This window comes from Cornus florida, unplaced genomic scaffold (genome assembly GCF_030987335.1).
Source record: "Cornus florida cultivar Cherokee Brave unplaced genomic scaffold, ASM3098733v1 CherokeeBrave_3.0.0_Hap2_Chr07, whole genome shotgun sequence".
In the NCBI taxonomy this organism is placed as follows: Eukaryota; Viridiplantae; Streptophyta; class Magnoliopsida; order Cornales; family Cornaceae; genus Cornus; species Cornus florida.
Genome location: NW_026775577.1, coordinates 12,750,888 through 12,766,404, shown reverse-complemented (window position 1 = coordinate 12,766,404; position 15,517 = coordinate 12,750,888). Strand labels below are relative to the sequence as shown.

Here is a 15,517-nt window from a genome sequence, read left to right as displayed (position 1 = left end):
TTATCTATTATAGAAGGTTCACTCCATTTTTATATTGAGTTGAAACTAATTTCTACTCACATACATCAGGTAACTCGGGAAAGAGTTACACTTGAAATGTCTCAAATTGTTGATTTCTTTGAGGTTTCCAAGAAATTATTGATTTCCTCTTAAATTTTGTTAAAACCTTTACTTCTTTACATGGAGGCAGTCAAGAAAAAGGAGCTAGAAGTACTTACTTTAAAAAAAGGTGGTTAAGGAAAATAGATTGGTTTAATTTTTTTAGATGAAAGAATTAAGCATCTTAATTTAAAAATAAAAAAGGAAAGAGAAAAGAAGTAATAACAAAATATAATTTATTTGAAATATATGTATTGGATTAAAAAATCATTTTAGATGTCTACATTTTTAAAAAGTTGGGACATTTGTAAAGTAAAAAAAAAAAAAAAAAAAGTTGAACAATATAAAGTTTTTTTTTTTTTTTTTTTTATAACTTTTTTTAATGCATAAATTGTTCATAAGGGTAGATTAGTCCAGTTTATTAAATTGTAAAATTAAAAAGTTTCTTAAACGGTCAAAGGGTAATTTGGTCATTTTTTCATGTAAAGGGGTGTCTTTGTCCATTTTTGAACCTTCAAGAGGTGTCTTTATCCAAAAAACATGTAAGTTTCCTCTTAATGTCCTTTTGCCAAACCTCAGGAGGTGTGGCTGTACTTTACCCAAAATTAAGGATGGACAATTTTAAAATTTTGAATAATTATACATATAAAAATAATTTTTTTATAAAATTAGGGTAGGGGCAAGTTTAAATTTTTTTAAAAATATACATACAAAAAATACAATTTTTTAAAAATTGAGGGGGGCAATTTTAAAATTTTAAATAAATATACTTACAAAGATGAAATTTATTAAAAATTGAGGGGGGCACATGCCCCCTGGGCCTTAATTGGCTCCGTCCTTGAAGAGAGTAGATTCACACTCGAATTGCTCGAAGTTGTATGCCAACGTGGTGTCAAGAAGGACTCTGCATGCGTTTGCTTGGCATATGTGAAGGTTGGGTTCTAAATTAATTCACATTTGATACGGTTGTAGAATATTCTAGACAAGTAGAGAATTATGTAGATTTGTAAATATTTAAGATATTTTAAAGCAGAATTCTAGAGAATAAATAGTAGAGAATTATGTAGATTTGTAAATATTTAAAATATTTTAAAGTAGATTTCCATAGAGTAAACCCTATATATGGATTGTAACGCATCATAGCCATCCCTTAAGGATGAATATGGCTATATAAAGATTGCATGTTTACCTATTGATTGTAATGCATTATACAAGTCCATTAGGGATGAAGATTATATGAGGAATATATGTTTTATTTGTAACGTAGAGAAGTGTAGATTTAAGAGGGAAACAGTGTGATGGTAAGCCTATCCAACGACGGTGATCATACAGCGATGGTGAATTTGGATTCTATGGTTAATGTTATTTTATGAAAGAAAGACAATGCTGCACGTTGAAACCATTTTTGGTAAGGAGATAGGAATAATTTTATTAGATAATAATACACATTCTGCAAAATATGTCAAAAACCCTAACTCTACTTTTTCGATAGGATTGTTGCATCCATTCCAAGGAAATAAGATAGTTCTATTTTAGGTGTAAATCTTTTGTGCATATTTGAATCTAAACTATTCCTTAAAAAGGAACAACTCCAAATACAGTCTAGATATTTTATTTGTATTAGAAAAAAAGAAAAAAGAAAAAAGAAAAAAAAAAGAAAAATAAGTTTTCATAAATGACGAATGGACTTATTCCCGAAAGTAAAAAATATGGTGATTCTCGTCATTTTTTTCGACAAACGTAACTACCACTTCAGGTTACATAGTTTAACCAAAAAAAAAAAAAAAAACACCCTAAATTCTCTTCAACCCTTAAATCTCTCTTCAGATAAATATATTGGACACAATTCTTTGAATCCCCACTATAATTAACCACAACTAAACCGAATATGGAGCCGCCCTTCAATGTGCCTAAATCGTATGAAATCCATAGAACACAGACATGGACATACCTTCTGTGACGTTCCCACATCAACTTGGAAAAAGGATGTTGGCATTTGTGTGGACACCCCCAAACTACGTAGACTCATTCTAAGCAAAAATGTGAACATCGAGAGGAGAGTGTGCATATTGGACAATATCTATAGGGTGTGGGCAGGTCGATCATGACAAATGGTATCAGAACCAATCCCTTGAAAATGGGGGAGCATTCACAAGTCCATCTATGTAAGGTTAGAAAAGACGATAGGTCCAAATAGGGGTTGATTGTGACGTCCCCACATTGTCTTGAGGGATATGTTGTTGACCCTTATATGCAATGACAAACCCAGAAATTTGTTCTAGTGGGGGCGATTTTAAACAATAATGAGGGTATAAGTGAGAAGAAAAAAAAAAAATCAATGGGGGCAAAGATAAGTTATGGGGGCACTGATATAATTATGCAAGATTTTCTAGGAAAAATAAGAATTTTTACAATTCTGATAGGGGGAAAGGAAAAAGTTATGGGGGCATTTATATAATTACTTAAGATTTTCTAGGTAAAAATAGAAAATTTTAAAATTCCAGTGGTGGTAAGTGCCCGCACTGGGCTCACATGGGTCCGTCCCTGTGAGGACCATGACCTCTTTTTCCTTTTTTTGCATTATTTTTATTTCTTTTCTTTTTGGGCTATGTGGGCCCAGGCAGAGACAAGTGCTCGGGAATTATTCCCAACACTTCATTAGCCCCATTAGGGCAGATTTAATCATTTATGTCATTTTCAGGACATTCCATACTCATTTATGCATTTATTTTGCATTTGGTGGCTTCTGTGTGATTTTGGGGACTTATGGGGTCCACAATGACTTTAGAGACACCTTTATAGATATTTTGCAATTGTCTCAGCACTTCATCTCTCTCTTCCGTTTCTCCCCCTTCCTCCATTGTTCCTCATTGGCTTCAAGCCTTTTTATTCATTTTTGGCTTCTTTCCTTTGCTCATTTGGTGTTACCATAGAAGGAAGAAAGCTTGGGGACTCCAAGGCCATCAAAACCCTTCAATTGGTTTTGGTTTTGAATTATTTTTGCTTCTTGGATTCCTAGGATTTGCTTCCTTAGTGAGGTAGGGAGTATAGTATAACTTTAAGGGTCAAGTGCAAAAAATACCCCTATAATATGCTTACAGTGTATATTACACCCCTCCTGTACAACAAACACCCCTAAACGATGACATTTGTGTCAATAGGTCCTATTTTATTTGTGAAATAACTAAAAAGGGTTTGGCCCTTCTTTTTCTTCATTTTATGATCATAGCTTGAAACCGTACTATGATTGTTATGTCTGCATTTTGACAGCCATCTTTGGATGCACAATCCGCGATCCAGTCTCGACATGATATGGTTTGCCCCTCCTATCTATTGTTGCCCCAAGTAAAAGGATGTCCCTTGAAACCCATGTCCAAAGAGAGACCACAATAATCAATCAACTGAAGCTATGGAACAACCATCATTGTTTCCTAGAACCCCCTCGATGTTCATCCAGATGAAAAAAAGACTGTTAAAATCCCCCATGAAAATCCAATTGGAGCCAATTCTGTACTATAGAGATTTCAGATAGCACTGTGCTTCACTGAATGCCTCATTTCGTTCGACGAAAGCAATTCACATTGGCCGTAAGCTTACGGCCGAACCAATCTTTTCCACAGCCCATCGCCGGAATCGCTGTTCGCTGTCATCGCCACCACCTGCCAAGATTCCCCCTTACTCGCCGGCCACTGTTCCAAGCTCACTGCCCTCGTGAACCACGATCAGTTCCGTGCGAGCTTCTCCTTGCTCACCGGCCGTTTTCATCCTCACCGGTCCGTCACCTCCTTGCCTGCCATTCAGACCCCTCTGAGCCGCGGTCAGTCAGTCGAGCTTGTCATGGCCATTTTGCCCTTCTGAAAACCACCTTGTTCGTTGGTCCACATCGTCAGATCTGTCACGGCTACACTAGCCTGTCCCAGCCGAATCTGTCTCACCAGTGTACTACCGTAGTTCTTCATCACGGCCGTTCAACCATCCTTGTCGGCCGATTCTGTCCCACCGTCCATCTTCGCTGCTGTGCCGTTCCTTCAAGCTAGCCACTACCCATTAGCATCTCCACCGAAATCCTTGTGAATTCTTTGGTTTGGTATTTGGGACATTACAAAAAAGAAGTAAGGTTTAGTAGGGGCATTTTTGGAAGAGTAAAAAGGTAAAATGTGTATTATATTAATTGAGGGATGTTTTTGCACAAATTGAAAAGAATATGGGTGTTTTTTGCACACTTTTTAAATAAGGGGTAAAAGTGCTATGAAAAGTATACTCCAGGAGTGTTTTTTGCACTTACCCCGTAACTCTAAACTAGCCACTTCTTTGTGTTTTGGGTTATAGTGTGTGTTGTGCATGTATTGTGTGAGTGTGAGAGTTTTTAATCTACTTTTGTTCATAACCTAAGCTTACTTGATGTCCTAATGCATGCGCAATGGTAGCTTTATTTTATTGCTCATTTAGTTCATTTATGTTATTAAATTGATTTTCTATGGTACTTGTATCATATGCTTTTACATAACCCTCTAATATAAGGTTTATGGTATGATGTGTATTCAATCTTTTTGGATTAATTGTGTAAACCTTTGAATATTTGTTCAAGAACATGAATTGATGATATATTAGGTTATTAGTATATCTTTGAGGATGAAATGCTAGCATGATTATAACCTTACTTGCTTTAACAATTACAAATGCCTTGGTATGTCATTTATATTGGAATTCATGCCATGGTAGCAATATTGGAGACTATAGAGCATGAATTGTGTGAGTATTGGGATTTAAGTGTGCTTGTGAAGTGCATAACTTGATCTTTATGTATGTAATACATTGTGGATATTGTTGATGATTTTTGGGAGATACTTGGGACTTGTTACTTGAGAATGCTAGGGCTTGGTGCTAGCGGGTGAAACCAGAATTTTCCCAACTTTATAATGGCCATTAGGTTTGTTCCCTACTGTTTAGTAGACCGAGAATAACTATTTTACTGGTTCATGCAGTAGGTATGTCCCGAGGTGTGAGTGTGTCCAAGTTATTCCTATTATATGATTTTGAATCTTGATTTCCAAGTTGACATCCATGTGTAGTGTAACTTGGCTTACTTTAGATTTTAAAGTATACATCTTGAGTTGTATTTGTGAATATTGATTCAATTGTTATTTCCAGGATGTATCCTTAGACCTACCCTTGAATTAGATGATTAGCAGGCATGTTCTATACTTATATAGCATGTCATATAATTGCGAGGCCAAAGAAACCTAGTTTATCTTTATAATGCATTGCCTACGAAGTAATTTAAATTACTCACACCCGTTTTTCAGGTAAGAGCGTGCTATACTTGGATGCACCTCCGTCTTAACTTGGATTTGATTAGTTCTGCTTTGTGGACATGGTTTGTGCCATGTTTACATGCTATATATTAGGCATGTTTGATCTATCATTTTTGGACATGTACTAATTGGGTGATATGACGTATATTTTTTTGAAGAGAGAAATTGACTAGGAACTCAATTGCATCTTTTGGAGTTCCCGAGTTATTTCTACTCTACCATGTTATATTTGTAACCTAAACAAGTGTTGTAATGAAGCGAAGGGGCCATTTTTCTTTAATGTATGCTTCCCTATATAATTTGCACACTTTAAGTATGCTACACACATTTACTTGTTGGCATCCACACCCCATGCCATGTTCTTAGACTATGAGATGCTTAAAATGTGTTTGGAATCATATATGTATGCATGAAAATGAAGTAGGGATGACCAAAGACCAATTTGTATTCAAAGGAAAAAGAAAACCAATTTTTGAAAATTATTTTGAGGCCACGGTACTGTTCACCAGAGGGCTTCACTTAAGTCCGAGCGCTCGCAGACCAATTCCGATATCTTGGAGCTTGTCAGGCCCATGTGCGCATGCGCACAGGAGCTCGCAGGACACCGTGCGTGCGCTCGCACAATGCCCTCCGAGCGCTCGCAGCTCCTTCTTAGGCACACCTTGGACTCTTCGATTTAAACCCGGAAATTAATGTTTGTTTTCGTCATTCATGTTTAGTAATGACTCATGAGGTTATTGTAAACCTATTATCAGACATTATAATGTCAAATGACCATTTTGACCTTAGCTTTCGCATTTTGGACTTGGTATCAGGTCGGGGTTTCGGACCATTGTAGTTAATGCACCAGATCATGGGATTCGGGGCGTTACAGTCCCTGCTTATATGTGTGAACACCCCCTAATCGTGTTCACGCATTTTGTAAAAAATAGTGAACACCGAGAGAAGAGTGTACAAGGTGAACAATATCTACATTGTGTGGGTAGGGTCGTGACACCTCTTCTACTCAGCCTCAAAATACAAGCTCACAGTCTCTACTCTAGCCAAGTCAATGAGGCTCACTGATATAGGATTGAGCTCAGCCTGCAGAGGATTCAAGGCAAAGGAAGAGCTAAGCAAGTTTCCGCCATGATGATAGCTGAGGCAGATAGACTACAAAACCCAGGCAGCACCACATTTTATCAAGCTTCCTAGCTCTGTCCATCTTGATGGTGGCCTTGTAGCTCATTGAATCAATAGGATAAGAATTAGGAGTATTGGGATAAGCTTGATGAAAGGAGATAGATTGTGAGATAGACCAAGAAATGGCAGTCCTAAACCAAAGCAGAATGAAAGAAGGGTAGAGTTCCTTATTTAGCCTGAGCCAAATAAACTATCATTTGGAGAGAAAAAAAAGAAGTGCGCTTTTTATTTTTATTTTTTTCCCCGGTTAGTGGAAAGAAGTGATTTCAACATATGAACAAACGAAAACTCACAATGATATAAGGAACAAACTCGGATATGAAAACCATTCCTTTTAGTACACACAACGTAGAAAGGGTTACAACAGTTAAGGGGATTGCAATTTGCAATGCACAGAAATTGCCCTCTAACCCTTGCAAGAATTCTATATATGAGTCATATGACAGGCCATAAGTTACAAACACGAATATTATAATAACAAACATGAAAAAATTAAAGTTGTGTATAATTGTGGTGCTGAAATGACTTGAAGATAATAAGCATAGTCACACACTTGATAGCCCGATGAGTCTAGAAGCTAGCGACCTGTGAAGTCAGTAATTGAGGCAGTGGCATGGGATTTTGTTGAGCCAGTAGACGCAGTAAATGTGTCCTCGCGAATCCTCAGATCAGAATCAACGAAGCTAGACCTGCTCAGGCGTCTAGGCTCTGCTGATTGCTCGCTTAAAAGCAAAACAACAATCTCAGACATTGTCGGCCTAAGAGAAGCTGGCGATTGAGTGCACATCAAAGCAATCTCCATGATTTTCTTCACATCTTCTTCTTTGTATTCACTTGCGTCTAATGTCTCATCCACCAACTTCAAATGCATATCAGTCTCATGCAGTTTCCATGCCTATAACACCATAACATAAAAGCATTAGACAATTGATGGAAATAAAAGTTTATGGTTATGACAAGTTACCTTTTCAAGGAGGTATTCAGTTTCAGCCTCGACCTTCATGTCATTGCTCCTTTGGCCACTTATGATTTCTAAGGCCACAATGCCAAAGCTGTAGGTATCAACCTTCTCTGACAACTGCCCATGAATGGCATACTCTGGTGCTGTGTAACCCCTGATACATGAGAATCAGGAATTGTGAGGGGCTTTCAATCATATTTAGGCAAGTCTGATCATTTAATCAATGTTATATGTGAAACACAATGGACCGGTTTTACTATATTAGGCACCTAAACAGCCTCTAGACTCTAGTAATTCCATTGTCACTAAAAGAAACTTCAACTGATATCAGAGAACTTATTTTTATGGAAACTTTAGTATTTGGATGCGAATAAATGGAGTGTAAACAATGAATCAGAAAAGAAACAAGTATTGATTCCGAAGCAGTTTGAAATTCACAAATGCATTTGGCAACAAAACTTATATTCTCAATTGTGGATGCGTTGTTATGCTACTGCCAATTTTAAACATTGTTTACACAAAATTTTGAGTGCTGATGAATACTACGATACAGACTAAGGTTATCTAAGCAGTGAAGTGATTGAATTTACAGTAACTTACAAGGTTCCGACAAATCTGGTGCTGACATGACTCTGATCCGCAGGTAGAAGTCTTACCAACCCAAAATCAGCAATTTTGGCCTGGAAATTATCATCCAGCAGAATATTGCTGGATTTTATATCCCGATGTATGATGCATACATGGAACTGATCATGCAGATAAGCAAGACCCCTAGCCATTCCAAAGATTATATCAAACCTTTGCTTCCAACTTAAAGTCCCCCGCTTTTCACCTGCTCAATATGAAAAATTAATTCATATATTTAGTTTTGATTGAAATGAACTAATATATATGTGTGTGTGTGTGTGTGTTTTTCAATTGCTTCTCAAATGCATCTGCTTTTTTAACACATTAAAAAAAAAAAAAAAGGGAAAATTACATATAAATGGAGTTAAAGTTCCATATTTACTTAGAGGCTGAGTCAAAGTTCCATATTTCTCTAAAATGGATTGCTGAGGTGGCACATGGTTTTTTACTGTTTAGAAATTGTGGTGCCTAAAATACCCTTCCGGAAAGGTACTACTTTTTCTTCGAAGGTACTACTTTTTTGAACTGAAGGTACTACTTTTTGGCGTCCAGGTACCATGTTTTTTAAACACCGCGAAGGTACTACTTTTTCTCCGAAGGTAATACTTTTTTGAACTGAAGGTACTACTTTTTTGAACTGAATGTACTACCTTTTTGTTAGGGAAGGGCATTTTAGGCACCATAATTTTTTAAACAGTAAAAAACCATGTGCCACCTCAGCAATCCATTTTAGAGAAATATGGAATTTTGATTCAATCTCTAAGTAAATATGGAACTTTGACTCCATTTATATGTAATTTTCCCTTAAAAAAAAGAGGTTCACTGGCCATGGGATGGCACTATTGTAAACATTTCTTCAATAAGCAGAAGGCATTACCAAATGTGTTGATCATTGACTCAGTAAATTAATTCAAATTTAGTGTGTAGGATATGTTCAGCTGAAAAAATCCCCTGCAACAATTTCTAAATTGGACTTCTTTCTGTCACACACTTGCTCATAAAAGCTAGTAGATTATAAAATAAATCTAATCTTTTTCACTTACTAAAACAAAAAATCTCAACATTTTCTAATATCAATCTTTCTCTTCATTGATTAATGCAAATAACTTGGAATAATTAAATTGAAATGCTAGATCAGTCCTTTTTGACAAGAAAGAAGAGGCAAACTTACCGTATAAGAATTTATCAAGGCTTCCATTTCCCATGTACTCATAAACAAGCAGCAGTTCTGGTCCTCTGTTACTACATCCCAGAAGACGAATGAGATTCCGGTGATGAACATTACTTATAAGCTTAACTTCGGTCTCAAAATCAGCCTTTGCTCTACTGGAGACATGGTCTAGTTTCTTCACTGCAACTACGTTCCCGTTTTTAAGAGTTCCCTGTTCAATTACAAAGGAAGAAGGTAACACTACTAGACTGCAAAAAAAAAAAAAAAATCCAATAATGCAATAGCTAAAAAATGTATTATAAAATAATGAGAATCAATGAAAATGCAAATCAAAATAAAAAATACTGTTTTTTCATAGTTTTTAAAAACAATGATTCATACAAAATTACATCAAGTTACCTTGTATACATCACCAAAACCTCCTTCTCCTAGTTTATTTTCTTCACTGAAATTTTTAGTTGCAGTCTTCAAATCTTTAAAACTGTAAGTCACTGGACCTTGCAACTCAGTTGCCCCTAATATATCACCTGGTACAGAGGAAAACAATCACATTTTCATTGTATTTCGAGCAAAAATTCAAAGAAAAAAGAAAAGAAAAGACAGAAATAGAGAAAAATAAAACTTTGAATACTTAAAAGGGTTTTTAATCTGGATGGTTGGAAGTAAAATCAAGCGACTGAAGAGTGAAGATAAAATCAGTGTCATTTATCTACTTCTTGAATGTGATGACTTTGATTTTGGCAAAAATTTGGCAACTGGTCTCACTTCAAAATTAACAATTTAAATAAAAAGCAGCCAAAAATTTGTTAAACCAGTAAATCTTGTTTACCTCTTCGAGTTGCCTTCGGCTTACTCGACATGTAATACCATGAAAACAAAGCAGCTACAATCAAAAGAAGACCTACACCTCCAACCACTCCACCAATAATAGCTTTCTTCTTGGTTGAACTTCCTGAAGATATAAAAAATGACAAATTATGCAATTTCAAGAAATGATATGCAATTTCAAATTGGAAGGAGCTAAATAATGTGTATGTGTGAGGGAGAGGAGGAGAGATCCTAAGCATTACTCATGATGACAGTACTCTTGTAGACCTCATATCAAGCAAATGCAGTTTCTCATCAATACTTTGGGAAAATCAACAGAAAAAAGAAACAAGAAAATAAACAAAAATACACAGATTTACGTGATTCATCCAAAACTAGGGCTACATCCACGAGACGTTGAGTTTTCACTATGATGAAGAGCAAAACAAAATTACCGAGTTCAGAAAGAATCACCACCTCCCTTGCTACACTACTATGGAATTAGCGCTACATAACAAGTGTGAAAATTCTAAAATACCCCAAAAAAGCAAAGTTGTAATAAGTTGCACAGTATATATAGATTTCCGTGATTCACCCAAAATTAGGAGTACATTGTTGAGATTTCGCTATGTTGAACGGCAAACAAAATTACAGAGTTCAGAATGAATCACGACCTCCGCTACTATACTTATAGAATTAGGGCTACATAACAAGTGTGAAAATTCTAAAATACTCCCAAAAAAGCAAAGTTGGGGTAAAGTGTACAGTATTATCACGTTCCACACTTCCTATCAAGTAGTAATTAGATTTCATCTACTCCAATCACAAGGAATTTAGGTAATTTGCCAAAGCCAAAAGAGATTAACCCAATAACAGCAATTAATTAATATGCAAAATGAAGAATGCACGATGCAAAACCCAAAAAAAAAAAAAAAAAAAAAAAAAAAAAAAAAAAACACATTACTCATCTGATTTTGAAGTGAAGTTAAAAAGAGAAGAGGACTCACCTCCTGATCCAAGGAAAGGGGTGATATTGACTGTCTGGTTATCTGCGAAAAAAGCCGTCTCCGAGTACCTGAGGAAACACCCGGCATCAACAGCCTTACCATCTGTATCCGGTGAGCAACTTTGTATGTTGCCATATGCCACTGTCAAGCAATCTTGGCAACCAGTCTCACTTACTGTCTCGGCGCATTGTGCCACCGCGTAAACTGATGCATTGCCACCGACCACTGCTGTCTTTGTTGCTGCAAAGAAACCATTAATCCTCGGTGTCGCTACTTGAAGATCAGCTAATGATGCTTTTACTGCCTCATCAAAAGCAGTTGGCTGAGATGCGGTTTGATTGCCACATAGCCCAGTGTTGCCGGGGAGAGTGGTCTGGTCATAGAAACTGTTGCTCTCATACCTTCAAAAAAGAAGCAAACTGTGAGAAACTTTCTCCATATGATGAGATCATCATCATCACACCACTTGCAGGCTCTATTCCACAATATCAATTTCAATCTGTGTCTTTCTTAGGGGTGCAGACTGTTCGAAGATTGGACCGGTTTTGGAATATTTTGGAGCCAAATTATCATAGACGGTTATATAAAAGTTAGAACCGAAATGAACTGTCAAACCATTAATGAAACCCACCCGAACCAAACTAAATCGTTAAAAAACAATTTTTATTTTTTATTTTTTAATTCAATCTAATATATCCATAATATATAATATATATAACATAAATTTTTATTATATATTATGATATATACTTGAATGGTTAAAATACTAATCTTATTTTTTTATTATTTACATAATACAAATAAATATATATATACAATTTATACAATGGTTAAGTTTTGTTCGATTTAGGCTCGTAAAACTGTAAATCGTAATTGAACCGTTTATAATTGATTCTATGTATTTTTGGAGCCGATCTAGTTTGGTTTGAATCAATTTATCGATTTTACCGATTTTTTGTGCACCCCTAACCTTTCTCATCACTCTCTAAATTGAGGTTTTTAGGGTTATTTTTCAAATAAAAACCCATCCTTTGTTTAATCCATTGAAACTAAATATGGAATTGAGTTATTAAACAAGACCAAGGTAGTAGTTTGGTCACAACTATATGTGTGGGTTTTATTAGTTTGGGCTTCTCTAATTAATTAATGAAATACAAATTTTTATAAGCTCATGAATACTGTCTATTAGATAATTAAATAGTGTCTATTACGTAATAAGCTTAGCCCACAACCGACTCATCCCGCAAAATTGATTAATGAGATACAAGCATAGCCCACATAGAGAATACCCATTCCTACATTTAACATCTTTTCTCAATTGCAAAAGCCCAGCCCAAGTCCACATCATTCTAACAAATAAAGCCCAATTAACCAAACTCATCTATCATATAAAATAACGATCATGTGGCCCATTATATGATGGTCTACCAAATAAAATCTTATAATATTTTTTTACCCTTTCATCTTAAACATCAAACCGCATCCACCGCCAGTGGTTTTATATTGGCAATTGTAACGACTTTTTGGTCAATCCCAAACGTGTCCTCTCTCCTTTTTTGGCAGGTATTGACAAGTTGAAAATAATGATAGACAAATCATGTGAAGACAGGCCCCCTAATAAATTAAAATGGATAGATAGATATAATGGATCCCTCCTGTTGATATGGAATTCGGTCCATCCAAAACTATATCGTTTTAATCCACAAAATAATATATATAGGATTAAAGGGAATCTTTTCTCTACATACATACGCACACACATACATATATGTTATAGGATGCGGAGAGTCTCTTACACAACATGAGTGTTATCTCTAAGTTGGTAAGGTAATGACCTGGGAACGCTCATGTTTCAGGTTTGAACCTGTCCATCGCTATTATAACCCTCAATTGAAATTGTTACTGAGGTGTGGGACTGTTGACAACATCCCCGATTTGTAGGTTGGCGTGAGTCCCAAAGAGACCATGCCCAAGTGAGTTCCGGTGCCAGTAAAAAAAAAAAAAAAAAAAAAAAAGGGCGTTATACAAAAATTAAAATTTGTTTGTGGTGTTTCAATTGATTGTTGTACAACACTTGATTCAAGTCACATGAGATTGTCTATTAATTCGTGTGAATTGATCTAGAATTGAACTGAGCCTGAACATCTCAAAGTCTTTACGGATTTTAAACTAGTTGGAGCCTGAACATCTCGGAGCATGGTGTTTGGGCCCTCCAATTTGGAAGGGCCTTTGGACCCGCGATCCTCCATAACTTCTAATTTGAAAGGGTTTCAAATTTAGAAGACGAGGATGATAAAAAAATGAAAATAAATGTAAAAATAAAATAAAATAAAAATCTTACATAGAGGGCCTCAGGGCTTACATTTGAAAATTCTCCTACAATCTCTCAAAATTTTGAGAATCTGAAGGCCGGGCTAACTCAACCGAACTCGGTTAATTTACATGTAACAGTAAATTTAGAGATCGAATGCAGAGGATAGTTACCTGATGAAGCAGCCATCATAGATGACCCGAGCACCGTTGGCAGCGGAGCAGTTGCGTATCTGAGACTCAGCGACGTCGAAGCAAGCGACACAGTCGGCTATAGAGAGGTAGTTCCTGCACTGAACCATGGCATAGACCGGGTCCGACGACCTCGCTGTCGCCGCCGTGGCAAAGTGCGTGTTGTTAGTGGAAAGCTGGCTGCGGAGATCCAAGAAGGTGGCATTCAGGTTGCTGAAGAAGTTGGACAGGTTGGTGGCGTTGTACTGACTGCATCCATAATTGAGCAGCTTAGTCTGTGGGTCAGATTTTGCAGTATCTGACATCCACACAACCACCACCATAAACACCATGATCAGCCGCCACCGCCACCACCACATTTTCATTGTTGTCTTCATTATTGTTTTGTGCCCTGTGATATGGGCAACACGATATACAGAGGGAAAGTGGGCTTGGGATTTTATATATATATATATATATATATATATGCTTTTTGTAAGAATTTGCTTGAAGGCAGTAGGACCACAACTGTAGCATATATGTCTATCCCAAACTATACTAGTCAACGATGATAGTTTAGTTTAACCCTCAACAAATTGGACAAATTTAACCCTTGATCAGTCTTCGTTTTGAAAATTGAAATATGATGCTATCTAAAGAAAACCGACATTTCTACAAATAAACCATATCCTGATAATTAGATATCACTTCTGGGATGCATATTTAACACATTTAAAAAATAATAATAATAAAATAAAATTAGAAGTTAAATTAGTAAGTGTAAAGAGTCAAAATTTGACACTCTTAAAATTTATCGGAGATACTAACCATTAGACTATCAGAACATCTGCATTATTTTGGACGCTTACTCGACTCTTCAAGACACTTCTTCAACTACATTTTTAACAAACTATTCAACTTTTTTTAAAAAGAAAATTTAAATTATACATATGGTCCAAATGACGGATAAAATAATATTTGTTTATTTAAAACAAAAATATTGTGATGACATGATAGTGAAATAATAATAATATATATAATATAAAAATTATTAAAATAGTGACTAACTTTATTTTCTAAACCATGTACAGTAATTCTTAATATAAAAATTAGACTTTACCATTCAAATAAAGTCTACTACATTTATTTTGAAAGAGTGATGATGATGATGATTCAATCAACTGACGCCTGAAATGATGAAAATTATGTCAATTGACTCAATCTCCAATTCTATATTAGAATATGTACACACATCTATATGTATATATTATTATTTTTTAATTAGATAATTTGATAGAACTAGACAAGAGTAGTTGACCAAATTGTATATATATAATGTAGAAGTTTATGTAGTTTTTGAAATATCAAAAAATTGTCACATCCATACGACTTAATTTTTATTTTTTAAAATTTGGGTGAAGAATAAATATGAGCTTCACATTGGAAAAAACAAATAAAAAATCATAAGAAAATATATAATTAAAAACAGAATGTGCAAAAGAATAATAGAAAGCTGTGGCAGTTTTTGTTTCGTCTTTCTTCCATGTCCGCACACAGATGTTCATTATGTACGTCGCGTTCATGACAGACTTGCAGATAAGACTCTTACCACGAGCTAGCTACACAACATAATACCTGGCCTTTAATTTTCAACAAATTAGCCACCAAATCTGCCAGACATGGAGGCTGGCAGCCAGTGACCCCAGCACACAGTATGTGCGTGTATGTGTGTGTGTGTGTATATATATATATATTACAGTATGTTAGATGTATATAATATACAGAAAATTTATTCAGGGGTAAAAAGAGCAAAATTTCCCAGGGTGGTTGAAACATTTGAAAATTGTGAGAGTAAGGTCAATCTATT

General features: G+C 35.6%; 1 protein-coding gene across 1 annotated transcript; it reads right to left on the bottom strand.

Moving 5' to 3' along the window:
- Positions 1–6,896: 6,896 nt before the first annotated feature.
- On the bottom strand, positions 6,897–14,096 carry LOC132266408 (cold-responsive protein kinase 1-like). The gene is made up of 8 exons (XM_059767272.1): positions 13,654–14,096; positions 11,170–11,570; positions 10,185–10,307; positions 9,755–9,882; positions 9,356–9,566; positions 8,158–8,389; positions 7,561–7,711; positions 6,897–7,491 (listed from the first exon to the last, which is right to left on the bottom strand). The coding sequence occupies exons 1-8, from the start codon at positions 14,046–14,048 to the stop codon at positions 7,174–7,176; spliced, it is 1,959 nt and encodes a 652-aa protein (XP_059623255.1). The 5' UTR covers positions 14,049–14,096; the 3' UTR covers positions 6,897–7,173.
- Positions 14,097–15,517: the final 1,421 nt, after the last annotated feature.